Source organism: Vigna unguiculata, chromosome 9 (assembly GCF_037176805.1).
Source record: "Vigna unguiculata cultivar grain cowpea cultivar isolate G323 ecotype 2 chromosome 9, ASM3717680v1, whole genome shotgun sequence".
Lineage (NCBI taxonomy): Eukaryota > Viridiplantae > Streptophyta > Magnoliopsida > Fabales > Fabaceae > Vigna > Vigna unguiculata.
Genome location: NC_140800.1, coordinates 10,391,752 through 10,407,237, shown reverse-complemented (window position 1 = coordinate 10,407,237; position 15,486 = coordinate 10,391,752). Strand labels below are relative to the sequence as shown.

General features: G+C 35.0%; 2 protein-coding genes across 3 annotated transcripts; both read left to right on the top strand.

Annotated features, from left to right (window-relative positions):
• Positions 1–282: 282 nt before the first annotated feature.
• On the top strand, positions 283–3,737 carry LOC146883515 (uncharacterized). Its single transcript, XM_085666094.1, has one exon. The coding sequence runs from the start codon at positions 507–509 to the stop codon at positions 3,735–3,737; it is 3,231 nt and encodes a 1,076-aa protein (XP_085522220.1). The 5' UTR covers positions 283–506.
• Positions 3,738–5,156: 1,419 nt separating this feature from the next.
• LOC146883514 (uncharacterized) lies at positions 5,157–7,279 on the top strand. 2 transcript variants are annotated; one of them, XR_014984314.1, is made up of 5 exons: positions 5,157–5,548; positions 5,654–5,877; positions 5,955–6,116; positions 6,191–6,446; positions 6,530–7,279. XR_014984314.1 is itself a non-coding variant. In XM_085666077.1 (4 exons), the coding sequence occupies exons 1-4, from the start codon at positions 5,291–5,293 to the stop codon at positions 6,297–6,299; spliced, it is 753 nt and encodes a 250-aa protein (XP_085522203.1). In that variant the 5' UTR covers positions 5,157–5,290; the 3' UTR covers positions 6,300–7,279. The 2 variants fall into 2 exon arrangements, 1 of the variants encoding a protein (XP_085522203.1); XM_085666077.1 differs by having other exon boundaries at positions 6,191–7,279.
• The last annotated feature ends 8,207 nt before the right edge of the window (positions 7,280–15,486 follow it).

Genomic DNA, 15,486 nt, shown 5'->3' with positions numbered 1-15,486 from the left:
TTGTTTTTTCTTATATATGAGTTAGCCTTAGTTTCCCGTTTGAGATTCAATACGTAAATTATGTATTGTCCCCGAGTTTTCATTTTGAAAAAATTACATTTTTTTAAAATTAGATATAAGGGGATACAATACTAATAATTTAAATGTATTGAATCTTGAATTGTCCGATTGGACAGTTTAAGAAGATTAATCACTTTCTAGTAATTTATTAGTGCATATATATTTAAAATACATATCTTAAAATTCATGAATATTTGTCAATTGTGTTTTGTATTGATCTTCGGGTGCATATTTGATTGTGGTTTATAATCACTTTCATTTCGTGTATCCTGAAGGCCAATGCGAAATGCTGGCAAAATTTCGTGAAATTTAAGATATGTATTTTAAAAGTAATATGTACCAATAAAATAAGGAAAGTGAATCTTCTTAAATGGGATAGGGTCACACCTTGATTACGACGTGAGCATTGATTCAAAGATTACTGAAATTGTTCACGCAATTTCAGTATGGATCGAGATTGGATTAATTTACCACGTATTAGCGCTGAGTATGAGAATGGAGTAGAAGAATTTATAAAATTTGCGCAACGTTATGAGGGGAGAAGTGATGATGAAGTGAAGTTCAGATGTCCGTGTGTCAACTGTTTGAATGGAAGAAAATTGAATGCAACTCAAGTTAGGGAACATCTTATTTGTGATGGTTTCCTTAAAAGTTATACAATATGGACATGGCACGACGAATTAATACACATTCCAACTATTTCTCGATCTGAATATCTTGCCAATTCCTCCATGAAAGAGCGACGAGAAGAGCGACGGGAAGAGCGATGTGAAGAGCGAGTAGAAGAAGATAATATAGAGGACATGATACGGGATGTTGGCGCAGAAGCTTTTACACAAGCGCATGTGTATGAGACGATGTCTGTTGATGCGGAAACTCCGTTGTATGTTGGTTCAACTAAGTTCACGCGATTATCAGCGGTTTTAAGACTTATGAATTTGAAAGCGACCAATGGTTGGACAGATAAAAGCTTCACAGAATTGCTCGTGCTCTTGAATGAAATTCTTCCCGAAGGAAATACTCTACCCACTCGAAACTATGATGCCAAGAAAATTCTTTGTCTGATGGGTATGGAGTATAAAAGGATACACGCATGTCCTAATGATTGCATATTATACAGAAAAGAATTTGAAGATTTGAAAAAATATCCAAAGTGTGGGTCATCACGGTACAAGCAGAAAAGAAACAGTGAAGATAATGGTCAAATAGAGAAGGAAGGATCTGCTTTGAAAGTAGTCTGGTACCTTCCAATCGTGCCTAGACTTAAGCGTTTGTTTGCAAATCCTAAAGACGCTAAAAACCTTAGATGGCATGCAACTGAGAGAAGATGTGACGGACTCCTTCGTCATCCAGCTGATTCAATGCAATGGAAAAATATTGATCAGGAATTTCCCAAGTTCGGTGAAGAATGTAGAAATATTCGTTTTGGCTTAGCTACCGATGGAATGAATCCATTTGGTAATTTAAGTACAAATCACAGTTGTTGGCATGTTATATTATTCATTTACAACTTATCTCCTGGACTCTGCATGAAGAGAAAATACATGATGTTGTCTATGATGATATCTGGTCCAAAGCAGCCTGGAAATGACATAGATGTATATCTCAATCCTCTAGTTGAAGACTTGAAGGTGTTGTGGGTTGATGGTGTTGAAGTATTTGATGTTGTTGCTTCTGAAACTTTCATGATGCATGCAATGTTATTTTGCACCATTAATGACTTTCCAGCTTATGGTAATTTGTCAGGGTACAGTGTCAAGGGTCATAAAGCATGTCCTATATGTGAAGAAAACACTGCATCTCATCAATTGAAAAATGGAAGGAAGACCGTGTATCTGCGCCATCGAAGGTTTTTACAAGCTAATCATCCTTATCGAAGGTTAAAGAAAGCATTCAATGGACATCAAGAGAATGACAAAGCACCAACTCCATTAACTGGCATTGAAATTCATGAAAAAGTTAATAAAGTACATCATGTATTTGGTAAAACGTCCAAGAAGTCATCTGCATCGAGCCCTTGGAAGAAAAAATCAATATTCTTTGACCTTCCATATTGGTCGAAGTTAGAAGTTAGGCATTGCATAGATGTCATGCATGTAGAGAAGAATGTGTGTGATAGCTTGATTGGTACACTACTCAACATTCAGGGAAAGACAAAAGATGGAGTAAATGCTCGTTTGGATTTGGTTGAAATGAAGATCCGAGAAGACTTGGCACCAAGGGAGGTTGGTAGGCGCACTTATTTGCCCCCTGCATGTTACACTATGTCCAGACAAGAGAAGATAAGTTTTTGCTTATGTTTAAAGAGTGTCAAGGTACCTCAAGGATACTCTTCAAATATTCAGAGTTTAGTGTCCATGCAAGACTTGAAGCTTGTTGGCCTCAAGTCTCACGATTGCCACATCTTAATGCAACAATTGTTACCTGTAGCTATTCGTGGAATTTTACCCAAAAATGTTAGACAAACTATAACGCGTTTGTGTGCATTCTTCTCTTCAATTTGTAGCAAAGTCATTGATCATTTAAAGTTAGATGAACTTCAAGCCGAAATTGTTATCATCTTGTGTCAGCTAGAGATGTTTTTCCCTCCATCATTTTTTGACATCATGGTACATTTACTTGTTCATGTGGTGAGAGAAATCAAGTTTTGTGGACCAGTATACTTAAGATGGATGTATCCCATTGAACGTTACATGAAGATTTTGAAAGGGTATGTGAAAAATCAATATCGTCCAGAAGCTTCAATGATCGAAAGATATATTGCTGAAGAAAGTGTCGAGTTCTGTTCAGATTACATGGCAAAAGCAAAACCGATAGGAGTTCCTCACAGATCATGGTTGAACAGGTGTTCTATAAGTAACAGCATACGAGGTGTGAGTGTGGTTACCAAAAATCGCGAAGAGTTGATGCAAGCACACCTATACATTTTGAACAACACAAATGAGGTAATGCCTTACTTATCTGCACACAAAGTCATTGTGAAAGAGAACAATCCAAGACAATCAGAGAAATGGCATTTGATGGAACATAATAGAACATTCATGCCTTGGTTTAAATCTGAGGTTTTGAAAGATGCGCAATGCTCTGAGACTTTGATGTGGTTAGCAAATGGGTTGAAATTTGATGTCATCTGTTGTACAGGTTATGAAATCAATAATTGCACATTCTATACAAAGTGTCTTGATGATAAAAGCACAGTACAAAATAGTGGAGTCAGTCTTGAAGCCGAGTCGCTACAATTTTCTACATCTAAAGATCAAAATCCCGTAGTAGGATCAATGACATACTATGGTGTAATACAAGAGATATGGAAGGTTGATTATACCATGTTTACTATTCCACTGTTCAAATGTAAGTGGATTGACAATAAGAGTGGTGTCAAAATAGATGAATCAGGAATGACTCTAGTGGATTTTCGAAAGGTGGGTTATCGAGACGAGCCATTTATCATGGCACAACAAGCATCTCAGGTTTTCTATGTTAAAGATCCTGCGTCTGAACATTGGTTTGTCGCTCTTCATGGAAAAAAACAAATTGATCCTAATGAAGAGAATATGAGTGATCTTAATATTGTTGTCACCCATCCATTTAGAAGAACGACAAATATTGATGAAATCCATCTAGTTGATGATGTACATGCAATTCGAGAAGATCACGATGAAGGAATATACATATGACCAATCAATAACTTTATGTATGAATTTCATATTCTTGTTAACATTTAGGTGTTTTGTTAAATAATGTTTTATATATTAATTTGTCAGTTGCTTATTAATGTTTTTTTATGTTTTCATTTCACAGATACATGGCTGAACATACTTCATCAGAGGATGAAGCACCTACTAAGAGACCCACTAGAGGAGCCACTAGGTTGAGATAGCTCTTAATTAGAAGAGCTAAAGGTCAGAAAACACATGTTGATATTAACGTCGACACTGATGAACCTAGTGGTCGTTATGGGGACGTCTTCAAAAGCTATTTAGGAATGTTGGCACGAGAGAGAATATCAATCCTTACGCCATCTTTTGATCATGTCACTGAAGTTGATCGGGAAATGATATGGCAAGATTTATTGGTAACTAATATTAATGTTATTAAAGTTATACTTTGACTTTGTTGATAATATGATAAATATTGTTGATGACATTTTCTATATTGCAGCTAACATTTGATATTCCAAATGTGCCGACCTTAAGACAAAAATGTTTGTCATCGGTGGCTGAGAAATTTCGTGGTTTTAAGACCAAGTTGACGTCAAGGTATGTCTTTGGACATAAAAAGAATGAAAATCCATTGTTGAAATACACTTGGATTGATGAAGACACATGGCGTCAGTTTCTTGAGCTTCGGACATCTGAGGGATGGCAGTTATGTTTATTTGAAATCATGAATAGCACAATTGATAATTATGCAAAATTTTAACTAATTCATAAAATGGGTTTTATATGTTACAGGTCAAGAGGAAAAAGGCTCAAAGCATAAGTGCTCAAAATACAAACCCGCACATATTATCTCGTGGTGGGTATAGAAAACTTGAAGAGAAGATAATGACAGAAAAGAAAAAATCTAGGCCCCCCACCTTCTGAGGGTGAAGATACTGAGCCTCCTTCACCACCATCACGTCATCAGAAGTGGAAGTTAGCCCGTTTACGCTCATCAGGCAACTACACTTCTGACTCTGCACGAGAAATCTCTGAGAAAATTGTAAGATACAATTCTTATCTAAATTGCTCGTTCATGTTTTATATTGTATTTTGATTTATAAATGTTTTTGTTACCTTGTAGGATTCGTTGGTTGAGCAGACCTCCCAAGGAGGATTCATTCCAGAAGGTCGTCATGACATACTTGCTGCTGCGATTGGACGACCTGAGCACCCTGGACGTGTGCGTGGTGCTGGATCAGGAGTCGGCATACGCCAATTTTTTGGTTCCTCCTCTCGTCAGTCTTCATGCAGTCATGGTGCTGATTATGAACAAAGACTAAAGGAAATGATCACGACGCAAGTGAGAGAAGAACTAATGCGCCAATTTGAGCATTATGGCATTCGTTCGCCAGTGGATCATCCGTCAGAACTAGACCCATTTGTGCCTCCCACGGGTAAATTTGTTTTCTATAAGTTATGAATTGAATAAATGATATTTAATAAAGTAATTGAATAACATTAATAAATCGTTGGCTCTAACAGGTAGAAGCGGAAAGGGGAGTTGTTCAGCTCCACCCGGGGATGACATGGATGACACTCATCCATGTCAGCTATATATTTGGGATGGTACAGAGAAGACACTAGTGGCTCGTGGAAAAGTATTTGAGGCAGCCACAGTTCTTCATGGCATGGAGTTATCAGAGGATGAGGTTAAGGTCACGGTAGAGGAGGTTCTCATGCCGTATGCTTTAGTTCCTGTGCCAACAGATGAGGTGTATACTGTGGCACAGGCATTCCAGTGTTTCCTCGCCTGGCCTAGAGATTTGGTTGATACTGACCCCCCGGTACAGACTCTTAAACCCACAAATATACTACATTTTTAAGTTTACATGTTTATTATATTCAAACTTAAATTATATTCCATTTTAACTGAAATTGCATCAATATAGGAAAAACCTCAATCAAAGAAGATTCTTCTCTCTTTGGATGATCCTCTTGGTGCATTGCTCCAACTTGCAGAAATCATAGCTGATAAGCCGATGCAGGTTCCTTGGGATGCTAACATTTTTGGGAGAGATCTTGACATCCCACTTTACTTGCATTCCCAAGATGTCTTGGAGCTTGCACGAGGACAAGAAGAACTCAATATTACCATTATTCAATTATGGATGATGTAAGTCTTTTAGTCATTATATATAGTTATTTGATATATTTATGTATTTACTTATATCAAATCAATTTTTGGTTTAGGTATCTGTCTGGTGTCACTGAAACTATGGGGCTGAATGATGTATATGGGTTTATAGACCCCCAACTCACCCATGAAGGCAACAAGTTTGATGACATTCAAGCATATGTGACCAAATGCTTTCAACGTGGAAAAGAAATTTATTTTGTCCCTTATCTTGCTGGGTAAGTCATTTTTGTTAACTTATGAATATAATAAGTCATTTTAATGCATAACAATGAATTTATTTTCTTATCAGGCGTCATTGGCAGTTACTTGTGGTTTCCCTAAAGGAGAACCTTGTTGTGTGGTTTTGCTCTTTGCATCGCCCTCCCCCCAACCATCTTAGACAAGTGATAGATTGGTAAGAACCTCAATATCAATCTTATGAATATGACATGTTATATAAAAATATCCTAACTTATTCCCTATATCATAGTTCAATTGCTGCACATAACATGTTGTTAGGGAGATCAACGGCTAAGGCAAAAGGTCTTGTATGGTGTTCTCTCCAGGTTTGATATTTCTATCCATATCTTCATGATTGTTTGCTTGATTTTCTTCATTAATTAATTGTAACGTTGTTAATATAATGTAGTGTAATAGACAAACCGGCTCATATGAGTGCGGTTACTATATAATGCAATGGATGACAACCACTGTGCGTGCTCGTATTACAACAAATTGGGAATTGGTAATATATATTTGAATTAAAATGAATACTTTGCAATATTTCCTTTTTATATACTAACTTAACTTAATCTATTATTTTGTAGACATTCAAGAGTCCTGCAGCAATTCCCGCAAAGTCCATCAAGTTTGGTAGGATAGCATGTGCCAAATATATAATTGAAATGTACAATACTATTGATTAGAACATGTATCTTGATTGTAAATGATTTGTAATTGTCTTTTAAATGAATTTGAATTGTGGATGTGTTTTAAAATATTTTGTTCTGGTCTATTCTGGTCTGTGCTGAACAAAATTTGCAGGTTTAAATGTGGGAATAACACCAAAACAGAAACTGCATTTAAAAAAAAACAGAGTATTAGGCCTCGGTTCATACCACAAACGAAGCAAAAAGTGTGCTTTTGGCCTCGGGTGCAGCCAAAACCGAGGCCAAAAGGGTATCGAATTTAAAAAAAAAAAAAAAAAACACCATATGGCCTCGGGTGCAACAAAAACCGAGGCCAAAAAGAGCCCATATGGCCTCGGCTGCAGCCAAAACCGAGGCCAAAAGGGTATCGAATTTAAAAAAAAAAAAAAAACACCATATGGCCTCGGGTGCAACAAAAACCGAGGCCAAAAAGAGCCCATATGGCCTCGGGTGCAGCCAAAACCGAGGTAGAAGCGCCCTCTATGGCTTCGGTTCTTAACCGAGGCCAAAAGCTATGACCTTTTGGCCTCGCCCCAATATGCTTCGGTTCCCGAACCGGTGCAGAATATTAAAAACAACCGCTGCCAAAGGCCCTTCCTGCACTGGTGAATAGATACCATTTTTTTTTTCTTTTATAAATTATAAAAGATATAGTACACGTATATCTATAACACCATAATGAACTTTAATTAAATTTTAACAACCAGCGGGACCCACGTCTAAATAAACGAAGGAACTTGGAATAACCACTTAAAGAACCCATGCGTATATCATGCACTCCCCTGGCAGAACTCGGAGACCCCAATTTCGTGTACAAAAGTGGTTTTCTTAGTTGCTTTAATTGGAACAAAAGGCTTGCAGTAGTCACATGTAAGATTGGAGAGAAAAACCAATGACTTAGGTGAAAATGTCCCATCAAAATAATCATTGCCTTAAACAAACTAAAGAAATGAAACTACTAATGTAATCCAACCTGGTCGCATCACCAACGAAACTAAAAAAATAAAACTTAATAGCTCATGGATCCTATGTTCAACACCTCATCAATTTAAGTGAAAGGAACCCATATTGCACCGCAGACGTCATGAAACCAATAAAAATCTAACTCACCAATGCCCACAAACATCCTAACCATTAATCGAAGCTATAACAAATTTTCGGATGTTGCACCACCACCAAATCATGGCGTGAACCCTCTAATGGTGAGAGAACGCGACGTGAAAAGAAAAGAAGAAAGGAATAAAAAAAACAACCAACCCATGCAGACCCTTCCACAACCATGAAAACTTGGTTTCCTATAACTCACTCCATCACATAACAAAGACAGTCGCAGGCCACCGTTGCTGCCTTCAAGATTCCAACTTGCTTTACACATTGATGTTTATGACTATTTATTTAATATTTATGATGCACCGCAACCATTAACGAGAGAGAAAAACCAACAGGATTAAGGGTCCTTCATAGAGAACCCCAACACTGATTGTAATACAGTTTTGTAGCACATATATACAAAAAAAGAATGCAATCTTCCCAACACACCACTCCACACGCAAGGAAAGCAACTTAAGACACTCAAACATAAAAAAAAATGTATGCGTAACCAGAAAAAGAAAATACGCCAACGACACAGTACCACATTCATCATCATTCTATACAATTATGCATACTTTCCAAAGCTTCATTCATCAAATAATATATGATCAAGGAAGAAAACAAGGTCGAGCTCCCCTGACCTGGAAATTCCGCTAAAAGTGCTCAAATATCCTTCTTCTTTGCTCCCACGTTGAACCCCACTTGAGACCCTCTTCCAACAATCTCACTCTCCTCCTTCAATTCTTTAGTCTGCTAAACTCCTTAGATGGAAGCCCCACGAAATTCCCTCGATTCCTTCTTTTTCCAACCCTAAAACTAATTAAACTACATTAAAACAAAAATCAATTCCCTTAATGCCTAATTAAATTTCATTAACCCTCTTGTCTGCGTCCAGTTCATAGTACTTACATTACTTACATTCAACTCTTCACCTTCTCATATTATTTCCTAAGGCATAAAAAAAATAAGATGTTATAAATTCACTCTAACCAAGGTTTGAACTCACGACTTCACAATTACTAAGCACATGCACAACCATTAATCCAATTCATGTTTCTTGATATGATTTATAAATTTAGAAATTTATACTGTCTTATCACGCCCAAACATATACTAAGAAAATAATAAAAATTAATTAACACACAGATGGCATACATTAGACTTGAACCCAAGTCCTCTCAACACAATCAAATATTAAGCTAGTACTATTCCACATCATAAAGGCTTCCACTATCCGCATTTATTAAATAATTATTTATTTAATTATTTAAATTTCTTGGGTCTTACACTTCTTGTCTTTCTTATTTAGAGTCTTGCTAATAGTTGTGCTTCTATTTCTTATGTATCATCAATAACTAGTAATTCAAAATATTTGTTTTGTCTTGAACGAACAATCTCAAAAGCTCAAGTTATTTATTCCTTCTATCCTGGGTTGGCTTAATGGATACAGAAGATAATGATAATTTTCTATTATTTCAGATGCTTGCCTACCTGTTACATTTTCTGTGTGATCTTGCGTTTCAATTTTTATTTGAGTTTTAGATAGTGGGTTGAAGAGTTTTAAATATGGACCACCCTAAGAGTAACTCTTTAGTTTTGGTTGATGATCTTGCATCTGAAACTCCTGGTCCATCTAAAAGTGCAACCACAAATAAAAAGGAAGTCTCAAATGTTTGGAATTTTTTCATAAAAGTAGGAAAAGACAAGGATGGCATTGAAAGGGCTACTTCTAAGTATTGTGGCAATAACTATAAAGTTGGAAAAAACCCTATTACTAAAAAAAATTATGGGACTTCACATCTAAGTCGGCATGTCAACGTGTGTAGAAGTATTCCAAACTTAGATATGGATATGAATCTTTATCAAGAAGGAAAGTTTGGGACACGAAGAATCAATCAAAAGATTCATCGTAAGTTACTTGCAAGAGCCATAATCAAACATAGTCTTCCTTATAATTTTGTTGAATATGAAGGAATTAGAGAGTGGATAAAATACATTAATCCTAATGTTGACATGAAATGTAGGAACACTACTATTTTAGATGTGGAAAAGGAATACATGGAAGAGATGGATAAAGTTAAGCAAAGCATGTCTAGGATTCCTAATAGAATTTGTTTAACTTCTAATGTTTGGACTGCAGCTACTTCTGAGGGCTATATTTGCCTAACTACACACTTTGTCGATGAAAACTGGAAATTGACAAGTAAGATTCTTAATTTTTGTCGAATGAAAGCACCACACACTGGTGTTGAACTAGAAAGTGTTGTGTTTGATTGCCTAAAGCAATGGGGTATTGAAAAGAAAATTTTCTCAATTACACTGGACAATGCTTATGCAAATAATATCTTGCAAGACATTTTGAAAAGCCATCTTTGTGTTCATAGAAATTTATTATGTAACGGTGAGTTTTTCCATGTACAATGTTGTGCTCACACCCTTAATTTGATAGTTCAAGATGGTTTAAAGGTGGTTGACAAAGCACTTCATAGTATTAGAGAAAGTGTTAAGATAAATCATCAGATGGAAGAACTCTCAAATTCAAAGAATGTGTTAGTGATGTTAGCATAAATATAACATTGGTTTGAGATTAGATGTAACTACAAGATGGAATTCGACTTATTTTATGCTTGAAAGTGTAATCAAATACAAGAAAGCTTTTGAAATTATCAAAGTGGTTGATAGGAATTATAAAAATTGTCCATCTTCTGAGGAATGGAATAGGGGAGAGAAAATGTGTCAATTCTTAGAACCATTTTATGAGATCACAAACATGATGTCTGGTTCATCTTATCCCACTTCAAACTTGTATTTTATGCAAATTTGGAAAATTCAGCTTATCATTGAAGAGAATTTGTTGAATGAAGATGTCACCTTAAGGGAAATGACTTTGAATATGAAAGACAAGTTTCAAAAGTATTGGAAGGAGTATAGTATTGGGTTAGCTTTTGGAGCTATTCTTGACCCACGACTAAAGGTTGATTTTATAACGTTTTGTTATAAAAAATTGGATCCTTTTACCTATGGAGAGAAAACAAAGAAAGTGTTAGAGAAGTTCAAGAGGTTGTTTAAAGAATATGTAAAAAACTTGTCTATTCCTGGTGTTTCTCTCTCCCAATCACCTACTGAATCCATCTCAATGTCTCAATCCAATACTGAAGGGAGAAAGTTGAAGAGATCGAGGATTATTTCTATAAGCATTTATACCTAGTGTTCATTGTTTTAATATTTTCTTGTTTCATTTTGATAATTAATATGTGATGCATTGTAGGATTTTAAAATGTATCAGAATGAATCAAAATCTATCGTTGGCAAGAACGAGATAGATGCCTATTTAGGTGAACCAACAATAGATGATGATGAAGACAATGAAGATTTTGATGTGCTCAAATATTGGAAGACTAGTGAGAAAAAATTTCCCATATTGTCTATAATGGCTCGAGACGTGCTTAGTATTCCTATTACTACAGTTGCATCAGAATAAGCTTTTAGTAAAGGTGGGCGTGTACTTTCTAAATATAGAAGCTCCATTCTTCTCGATCATGTGCAAATGTTAATTTGTACTCAAAATTGGTTACATGGATTTTCTGAAAATCCTAGTGGTAAGTCTATATGTTGTTAGTTTTAAAGTCACTTTACATTAAATAATTAACTCTAGAATAATGATTTTATTGTATGAATTGGTTATGTGATAGATGAAGTTGTTGAAGATATTTTTGGCCATGAGGAAATCATTGATGAGTCTAAACTTCTTGAAGATGTTGAAAGTCACCAACAATGATACTTCTTCACGTTCTCTTATATGCTTAGTCCATTATCTCAATATATTTGGTGTTTAATTCTTTAAGTAAAACATTTCATTTGTAAAATAGATTAATGTAAAGGAACTGTTGAGGATCTTCCCAAACATATTAAGATTGAAGTTGAGAAATCAATCTCAGATTTTAATTGTCTTAAAAAGACAAATTCTTTGAAGATCAATTAGCTTTTACTTTTTAAATCCTTGGTATTTAATTCTTTGAGATAAACTTATTTATACTGTGTGAAATGTGTCTAATGTTGACATAAAATTGCACTGTTTTTTAGATTATCACAATTGAATTTCTGGACAAGTATAAAAAACAATGAAGTTATATTAGAAGTGTGGATAAACTATTTTATGATTTGGTCTCCTCATGCATTTTCTTATTGCTTTTCCGAACTGTGCCAAATCTATGGGTGTTGAAGTAGACTAACTGAGGCTAAAATCCACTGTGGCAAGGTTACAAATTGTGGCATGGTAGTTCAGAAAATGTCACAGAAACGTGTTAACAATATAAATGTGGATGGTTGGTGATGCTACCCTTTAGTCAATTTTCTCGTACTTTTGTGCACTTTACAATGTCAATGTTGGAATATTTTTTGTTGTTTACAGTGCAATGAGTATCATATTGTTTACAATGCAATAATTTTTTTTTTCATTCTGATACATATGGATGCAAAACAGGGAAGATGCATATGTTGTTTTATTGTGTTTTTTTCATTTATTTCCATTTTTTTGTATTCAGAATGAATATTTTTTTCTAAAAAAAGGCCCATGGACTGGCCCTATACCACAGGGCTTTTGTGGACTTTTGGGTCTTGTGGGCTTTTCCCATAAGGGGCTTTTTGGCCCTGTGGGCTTTTCTAACCCCAGTCCATGTGGGCCAGGGCCAAATCATGAGAAATGGGCCAATTTGACAGGTCTACTCTTAGAGATAAATGACTAAATTGGTCAAAAGTTTCGAAAATGAACTAATTCTAATTTTCACTTAGACTTCATGAAGTAAAAACATATCTACTATATATCTAAGACAATCTTAGTATAGGTAAGTTACTGAAATAGACATTTTAATTTATTGATGTTGTTGTGCTTTTGCCGCCTGAGAGCCTTCTTTAATTAATGATTGACGGCTGACATCAACATCCTTCTTCTCCAAGGCCATCTGTTTCGTCCAATTTAGTTTATGTTTTGCTTCTTCCATTTTACTTCTTCTTCTCAGATCCTTCTTCTTTCTTCTAAGTTAATTTTTTTACTCACTGTTTGTTGTTGTTCCAGCAAAACAAAATTTGTGTTTGGTTAAGGTTATTTTTTGTTGTTGTTCTTCCTTTTTTTCTTCTAGGGTGCCAAAGTTTTGTTTTCTTCTTTAATTTGTGTGGTTATTTTTTGTGGCAAAAATTGTTTTCAATAGACTTGCATGAGAATGTGATCTAGGGTATTTGGATTGGGATATTGGTTGAACTCGATTTGATTTTAGAGTTATTTTTTGTTGTTGTTCTTCCTTTTTTTTCTTCTAGGCCAAAGTTTCATTTTCTTCTTTATTTTTTGTGGTTATTTTTCGTGGCAGAAATAGTTTTCCCTAGATTTTCAGGATAAGGTATTCTAGGGTATTTGGATCAGGATATTGGTTTAACTCGGTTTGATTTTAAAGGAATGTGTATGTTGAAAAATTAGTGATTTTTTTAGAGAAACAAATGTGTTTTTTTTCAACTATTTCTTTCTCTAAAGAATGATTTAAGCTTTCTATTGTGATTTTATTGATTATTAGGTTCAATGAATAAAGTTGTTTTGATTCCATTTATAAAGCCAAACAAGATAGAAGCTAGTAACAATATCTGAAAGGTAAGAAACAATTAGAGATGTCAAAATGGGTTTCAACCCGTGAGCCAACCCGGCTCACCACGGGTTTGAGCCGGGTTGGGTTAAGAAAAATTCAACTTTTTCAAAAGTGGGTTAAATTCAACCCGGCTCACTTAACCCATGGGTTAAACGGGTTCGAGCCGGGTTGAAGGTGGGTTGGCCCACTTAACCCACCAACATTTTTTTACAATTTTTTTTATTTTTTTTTAAATTTTCTTTTAATTTTTTTCAAATTTTTTTAATAATTATTTACTACTCCTATTATATTTGTTCACAATTTCATATTTTTAAATGCTAGAATGTTGCTTAATTATATTTGAATAGTTTGAATGTTTAATTAATTTGATTGTCAAGTTATATATATGTTGATACTTTAATCTTTAACTATAATCTTTATAGTAAATTACTCAAGTAACCATCTTATAAACATTTTTTTCTAAATTAGCATGAAGAAAATGTATAGTTTTTTATTTATATTTTGTTGAATAGCATGACAAAAAATTTGTAATATTACCCGTGCTTTCTTAGACTAATGGATACTTTCTTGGAAATAATTTTTCATATATTAGTGGTGAGCATGATCAAAACATTGGTTCTTGATTTTACTATGATTGTCATCTCATGAGTTACTTAAAAATTTATTTAAATATTTGAATACTAGAAAAAAAAATTTTTTAGGTGGGTTGGTGAGCCAACCCACTTAACCCACCAACCCGTGGTGGGTTGAGCCGGTTTACAAAATTTCTGGCTCACCAGAAAGTGAGCCGGGTTAGGTTCACTCATTTTGAACCCGGCTCATGGTGAGTCAAACCGTGTGAGCCGGGTTGGCTCACTTTGACATGTCTAGAAACAATATATGCCCAGCTTCCATATTGTTTTTGTAAAATATCATATATTGTCTTGTAATGAGGATCTTTGCTATGCTTAAAACAAAATCTAACATTTTTCAATTTTTTAAACAACCTGCATCTTTACGCATTTGTGATTGATTACCCATTATTTCATGACATGCAGTAAAAAAGTTATCAACAAAAAAAGGAGGTGGTGATCTCTACCATTTCAAGCAATGTAGGGAAAGAGTTTCTTAATCAATTTGTTTAGAATGTCATCATTATTATCTCTATGTCTAAGGTCTGAGACATATAATTTGAGTCATTTTTTAGCTGATGAATCCCGTTTTCCATTCAAATTGGCTTTCTGATTTTCCTATGAAATTTTTTGACTAAACACTCAAACAATGACTATAAGGAATTGATCAAAAGCTAAAAGTAACTGATCAACGATTGCAAGAAAATGATCAGGGTTATGCAGAATTCAAAGGTCAATTTTAATCGTTACAGAATATACTCCTCACATTGTTGCCTCTTGACCAATAAGTCCTCCAACAAGCTATATCCAACCTAACGCAGCGTCAACAACAACCTTCACCTACCCAACCTACAAAAGTGTAGCCCAGCCATGTCTAACCAAGTCCAGAGCAGTCCAGCCAAGTGCAGCCCAACCCAGTTCTAGACCCCGAAGACCTTGTTGATTTTGATGACTATGTAGATTATTAGGGTTTCTGACTTATGAAAGTTATGTTTAGAATAATTGTACCTTGGATATATTCACTAATTACTAATACTTTTATGTTTGATTGTCTACACTAAATTTAGAAGTTAATTAATGGATATTTGACATGAATTTCTGTAATTGGCAGATATATGTATGGTTTGAATTGTTTATGTAGGTCTAATTGTGTTTGATTGTGTGTGGTAATGGAGAAATTAAAACTAATTCTACATATATAGTGTTTCCACTACCGACGATGCACAGGATAACACGGTCATTCGTCCTTTACCGATGGATTTATCGATGGCACGTTCGTTGGTAATTACTGATGGACACTTATCCGTCGGTAAATATTATAGACTAACAGTTTACCAACGG